Raw genomic sequence first — 7,138 nt, forward strand, 5'->3', positions numbered from 1 at the left:
CCTCGGGAAACTGAGAAGGTAACAGTCTCATTTAATCGGGAATATTTGGTTAAAGGCTCCTACTTAAATGGGGGTGGTATACTAAAAATTCTTTAATCATTTAAGAAGGGGATTTGTCTATTGTTTCGGGATTTCGCATCGTACTTTGTCAACTCTTACTAGTAAGTATTGATCTATGCTTCAATTAGTTATGCTTGGCTTAAACCCTAGAACTTGGGAGATTTGGGGATTTTGTTAATTAAATTCATGAAGGGGTTTGTTGTGATTGTTGATTGCTTGATTGATGTAGGTGACGATTTCGTAGAGGAAGGATTCTAGGCATTTTCTAAGATTTGTGCGGAATTGCTATTGAGGTAGGGTTTACCTATTTAGTTCGGTAGTATAAATAACTAGTTTAGATCCAGCGCATTAAAGCGCGGTATATATAGAAGTTTTAAATTTTAATATATCACTTTTAAAATTTAAAATGACAGTTCATTAATTTTTATATTGCACCTCATTGTATTTTAATTTGAAAAAAGAAATTGATCTCAAAACAAATTGAGAGAAAATGTTATGAAATATGTATTTTAATGAAAATATTTTTTTATATGTCAAAGTCAATGATTTCATTTTATCGATTTTATCAAATTATTATAATGGATTCCTTTTTTTTTGTCGCGAAGTTAGTAATAATCGTTTATAGTTTAGTTTTGTACATAATAAGTATGAGTCAAATTATTCTCTATTAATAGCACAAATTAAAGATTTAGCTATTTGTAGTTTATAATTTGATACTTATGTTATTTTAATTAAAGGAGTATAATTTAGAGTTAATTGAAATTGAAATTATTATACTTTGATGAAATGACTATTATTTTAATGAAATGATTTGTTTAATGAAATAAACAATTATTTCCATATTTGAATAGATGTACTTTGGCGGGAAAAATTTTCATAATGCCTATTCCTTTAGTAGATAAGGGATTACATGTGATTAATGTGTTCATTGTTGTCTATGTTATTGGATGGTTTTGTATCATATATTTGTGATTATTGTATTGTGGTGATGGTGGTGATGGAGGTTGTGGTTGTGAAGCAATATTGGGAGCTTAGCTTCCCCCGGGGATCGCTCCTTGTGGCTTCCATACACAAGGAGGATGTGCACATTAAGAATTTGGGTAATCTCACTGTGGCGAGGGAATTGGTGTTCCGCGTTGCGATTCGGACACATTTGACAAGTTTAGTAGTTTGCGACTGTCAGTCAGTTGACAAGTTTAGTCACACAACTCTGCTTGTGAATCCTAGCTATTGAAAAAAAAAAAATCGACAATCGATGTTCATACAAGGTCCTATATATTCAACGCATGAAAAGAAAACACTCGATCCGAAATTGATCCGTGTAAAAATTCATTGACCAAAGATGACCAAGTTAAACACACAATTAAGACAATCAAATCCGACGTGATCCCTACTTGAAAATGACCAAATCGGAAGTGATACGAAAATGACCAAATTGATTCCCAAGTGATCCCTACTTGAAAGTTGAAATAACCCAATTCAAGAAGACTCAACCAGATGTTATCTGATAACTAGGCACCTCAAAACCCAAATTACCTGAAATGACCATACCTAAACGATCGAGCCCACGAGACTCGACAAGATTAACATCAAGATAGACAAAAAGGTTAATATGACGTATGAAAACCAATTACATGAATGTGTGTATAATTTCCAAGCTTCATGCCAAATGAATCACAAACCATAGTACATATAAAAAAAAAAAGATGTTGCACTTTACTGCAACTGGAAAAGTGATGCTATCTTGTTGCATGAATGGTATTTCTGTACCTACAAAGATTTCTTTGGAAGATAATCGTATACGAACATTACCTCTAATATTCAACCGTTTTCAGTGCTCAGACGGCATTTCACTTGTACGCCTGATTCTGTCTAATAAATTTGACCAATACTAGACCAAAACAGCTCATATAATTCATATAAAAGCAAGTAGGGATAAACCAACCATTGTTTTGCCTGCTGCATCGTACATAATACACTGTTGCGATTTGCAGTTGCTACTTTCATCAAGACGATAATACAATTTAACACTACAGGTCACACACTCGCACTAAAGGTAGCATTCCTCCATATATGCGCATAACATGACATTCTATAAACATTGCTTCCAGAAACTAAAAGAAACTATGTATCTCACCTCTTGCCAAATTGATGGAACTGAACTCAGTCCTGCAAGCTGACGCTGGGTCCACACGTGCACCATATTGGTCTTCGTTGAGTTGACTGCAAACAACTAGGAAATCTCAATAAGCAAATTCAAAGATGACATCAGCGAACATCATCAATCCGCTTTCACGCCCAGGTCTTACCAGATTGCATGGGCTCTCAATTGTGAGAACAAATCTGGTCTCAGTTTGTAATCTACACCATGAAGCCCGAAGTCCGCAGAGGACCAGAATATATTCCAGCCTGAATGATACATGACATTGCAGCAAAAGTGTCTCTAATTTGTCATGCAAATTCAACACACAGTCATGACAAGAAGATACATTCATCCAACGAAAAGAACTTGAATAAAATATCATAGTTAAGAAACCAGAACCGCTTATAAAAGTTTCAAAATTACTGGCACAACATCTTAAGATGGTATCCGTCACTTTTATAGCACCACAAGTCCACAACAGAGATAAGGTCACAAGGACCAATCTAAGATCAAGACTTGGCAGATAATAGAGCTTGGTAACCAAAAGATCCCCGTACATTCCTGAGATGAACTTCACGACAGTCTAAGCATCCAATGCAGTACCAGATTACCAATAGGAAATACTCGGTAATCTGTATCATTTAATTGGAAAAGAGCTTTAAGGGACACCAACTCGCCTTACACAGTACAATGTATATAAAAGTATAGATGAACAACAAAATCAACATATGTGGAGAAATAATTCAGCCAAAGGGTTCAGAGATGAGCAGAAGACAATTCCTGTCAAAATAAATAACAGCACCATCTGTTAAACCACTACCAAAACGTATTACTCCCTCTCATACTCTTTGCAAAAGCACCCTTTGAAAAAAAAAATACTACACACATATATTCATCATAGGGTACTTTTCCAAAGAATGGGAGGAAGTACTACATACTAGATTACTAGAAGGTAAGTTAGGTATTACACGAATTCAACTGCGCCAGACTGAAGCAATCACTTGAGTAAGATAACTTAAACCCTCCAATTAGGTTAGTTTAAAGTGAGATTGATTAAGCACTTAGGCCGCTCAACTTACAAAATTACCCATACTAACTAGGACTACCACACGTAAAGTTATGCTTGTAGTTTAAGAAAAAGATCTTAAGAAATCAGAGGCCATGTCCGCGAATAGCTTGTACACATTTTAGAAAACTGTGTAATACTAAATATGATAAAAGAACTATAGCTTTTGACATTCACAATAACAGAAACTAGACAATTGAATTGAAAGGTTGGTAGAGCAAAAGCAGCTAATAGAGATCATAAAGGAAGAATACACCGGGGTAAATGGTGTCTATATTGACTGAGCTAGAAAATGAAAGAATCCAAACTAAATAATAAAAAGAAAAAATTAGAAAAGTTTCTGGCTCACATAGTTAAAACTGCTAGCTTATTTAGCTGAAATCCCGCAATCGCCTTTTCAACACATCTAAAGATTTCTTCCTTGTACTAGTTTTTGCATTCCGGTTTGACAGACTTCCGAACAAAGTATCGGCGGTGTCCTTGAATTTATCACAGATTAGAGCCACCTTCTTAATTTCAAGGGTATTGTAATTCCTCTCCCTTATGACAGGGTTCATGAAATTTTCAGGTTGACTACTCAGGAGAAGGTTTATCAACTGCCGTGCTTCAATTAGGCACATCCTAAAACTACCTTCCTTGTAAATTTCACTCAGCCCAGTACTCTCAAACCTCTCGTCGGCAAAATTCTCTAAAATCTTAAGATCGCTGTTTATAGCCATGACTGCATTGCCATTGAACCTTTTGACACTGTCAATAAGAAAAGCAGCTGTGATGGAATTGGAAACATGCTCAAGAGCCCCAGTACCAACCTTGTACACCGCATCGAGAGGTAAAATTTGCTGAGCAGTGGAAAGAAGGGTTTCAAGGTAAATTATCACTTCATTCATGTACTCATGCCCATTTTGTGGCACATCATCTGGTGTCCAATTGATACTGTCAGGGAGTGCCATAAACTCATCTAGTTGGGCATTTACTAAACTCAATAGGGCGATATAGGCAGCATCTCGAGATGTCTTTAGAACGACTTGCGCTGTTAAAGCTGCTTGTGGTCGGTCCACCAAACGGGCCGAACCCCCGCATATTTGGGCAGCAGTCTTGAGGAAAAAATCACAAGCCCTTTCAAGAAAAGCAACATTTGCTGCAATTTGCATTGCTTTGGACACGCCAATGGAGGTATCGCTAATTTTATCAAGTATGACTTCATTTAGGACATCAATCAATACCGAATCTAGACACTTCCTCACAGCATCAAAAAGGTTCATATCACCACCAGTAGATAAGTAATCCACAAAATCCTTGATAAATGATTTGACAACACGGCATGCTTCTGGTACCATGGAAGAGAATGGTGCAACATATGGGAAAGCAGGCATGATATCTGATGTTTGGAGTTGAAAAGACAGTACATTTGCATGGTAATCAGATTCCTTGCTCAGCAACATCTGCTCATAGGTATCATTAGCAACAATATCTGATAACTGTTTCCGGCATCTTCCCATCAGAAGTTTGCTGTACTTATCTTTGGTGCCATTTATAGCCTCAAGAAGTGAATTCACTTCGTACCCATAATTCTTAAGTGTTGCCCCGAAAAGTGTCATATAACCTTTCAGAAGAAGGAAATGACTTGTATTACTCATTTGGGCAAACTGTCTCTCAGCCACAGAAGTGATCTTAGAAACAGCAGTTTCCAACATTGTCTCAACCTGACTATCCTCCAGCAAACCTCCTGTAGTTCTCAAAACCCGATCTTCCACTATAAAGTATCCTGCTATCTGGCCCAAGAAGGTTTGATGAGATTCAAGAAAGGACTGGGATGAAAATATCTGCAAGTCAGAATTGAGTTGTGCTGATCGATTATTATAATAATACTCTCGAAACCTCTCCCCAATCCCGAGACATTTGTGGATGTGATATGCCCGGTAAATAGGAGTAAGATCAATCTTCAAACTCAAATCCTCCTCCTCAACATCAACATCTAAACTAAATCCTGACTCAGCCGTCCCAGAACGACTTTGTTCCTCCACTTCCCTCTGACGAGCGAGCATTTCCTCCTCCCTCTGGTGCGAAGTGGCAGTATGTCCGATAGCAGTTTGGCCAATATCCTTGGCCAAGCTCCTAATGTGAAACAACCATTCATTAACTTCACTACAAACTTTCTTCTCAATGTGTAACTTTATAGCCGGGATTTTCACCTCCACTACCTTCCGTAGCTTCTTCACCGGGATATTCTTCAGGTAATCACTCTCAATCAGCTCAATGGTCTTCAAAGCAGGGTAGAACTTCCCCTCTGACACATGAACATTACACTTTGCACAAAGCTCCAACAACTGAGAACACATTTTGGACATCTTAATAGCCTCAGTTATATTCTTCTTGATTGAATACGACTCAAGAAGTTCATCCATTTTAGCCAAAAGGGCAGCACCCACATCTTGCAACTTAAAATTATCTGTTTGGAGCTCAGCTTTGAGCTCCTCGGCATCTACTAACACACCTCGAAGCTCGTCAACAGCGACAATGAATTCCTCATAGTGAAGCCTACATAGCTCCTCGATCTCCGTTTCCTTCTTCTTCGACACATTCCTAAGCTGATACAACAGCGGTTCAGGACGGCCTGCTTCAAAGGCATGCCTGACAAGGGGACTCAAATCCTCACCATTGCCAATCAATGTAGCAAGAACCAAGTCCTCAGCAGTCCCAGTATCGCCATTTTCGGCAACTGTTCTTCTTTTTGTTTTAGCACTCATTGTTTCTTTAGAATTTCAAACCTGTTACATTTACAAACCCATGAAATATTACAGACCCACAAACAGAATTTCTCATTACTTCCATAATTTCATTTCAAGAATATATGAATAACACCAAACCCTAACAATTAAATACTAAACATATGTATGAATAGCAAAAAGATAACTAATTCTTCATCATATATCACATATTAACTCATTAAGAATTCAAAGAAATCACTAAGAACAATAAACCAATAAAAAAGGGTTCATCGTAGAATTGAAATAATTATGCATCAAATCAAATAATATAAAAATCTCAAAGAACATATAATAAGAAAGAAATGTAAAACATACCCAGATGAAGAAACTGGACACTTGGTTTAATCCTTGAGATTTGAGTTCATTTTGAGGTGTGCCCAAATTGGAAGACTGAAATAATTGATTAGAATTAGAAAGAAAAATGGAAAATAGATCTGCAGCAAATTGGGTTTCCTTTGTATAACACACCAAGTAGAATGAGAGTAATGTGATTTCTAAAGGATCGCTTTTGCTATTTTCTTTGTGTTTTTAATCATGGATTTATCAATTTTTATGTTATACAACAGACATTCCTGCTTTCGGGTTGACCCTTTTACAGTTTTTATTTACTTGTCTTTCAAGCGTGGGGATATCTAATGACTAGAGTCATGATAACCTTTATACTCTTTTTTTTTTTTTTTTTTTTTTTTTTTTTGATGAGTAGGATCAGCCTATCTCATCCTTTCGAATGAGTGAGATAAGTTGAAGCCACCGGCTTTCAAACTACCTCGAAAAAGTTGGACATGAATGTCCAATAGAAGTCATGAAGTCAGCAACCTTGTTGGCTTCACGAAAGCAACTTACAAATGAAGGTCTAATTTTATATCCTTGATAATACTAGAGATTTCCCAAGAAATTTGTCAAGTACTACGAAGTGAGTTAATAACACAAAAATTATCACCCTCCACAACTAACTTTGAGATTCCTAACTGTTTAGTGGCTAAAACATCTTCTTTTAAAGCGGGAGCTTCCGCAACAAGAATACTATTAGATCCGCATTTTTTTGCTCCTAAAACAAGGACTTTACCATTATGATCTCTTATACAATATCCTAAAGCAGCT

At 36.7% G+C, this 7,138-nt stretch overlaps 1 protein-coding gene across 1 annotated transcript; it reads right to left on the reverse strand.

The window, feature by feature from the left end:
* Positions 1 to 3,415: 3,415 nt before the first annotated feature.
* LOC141600422 (exocyst complex component SEC15A) lies at positions 3,416 to 6,659 on the reverse strand. The gene is made up of 2 exons (XM_074420656.1): positions 6,353 to 6,659; positions 3,416 to 6,037 (listed from the first exon to the last, which is right to left on the reverse strand). Exon 2 carries the CDS (start codon positions 6,014 to 6,016, stop codon positions 3,641 to 3,643), a length of 2,376 nt encoding a protein of 791 aa, XP_074276757.1. The 5' UTR covers positions 6,017 to 6,037; positions 6,353 to 6,659; the 3' UTR covers positions 3,416 to 3,640.
* Positions 6,660 to 7,138: the final 479 nt, after the last annotated feature.

This window comes from Silene latifolia, chromosome 9, assembly GCF_048544455.1.
Source record: "Silene latifolia isolate original U9 population chromosome 9, ASM4854445v1, whole genome shotgun sequence".
In the NCBI taxonomy this organism is placed as follows: domain Eukaryota; kingdom Viridiplantae; phylum Streptophyta; class Magnoliopsida; order Caryophyllales; family Caryophyllaceae; genus Silene; species Silene latifolia.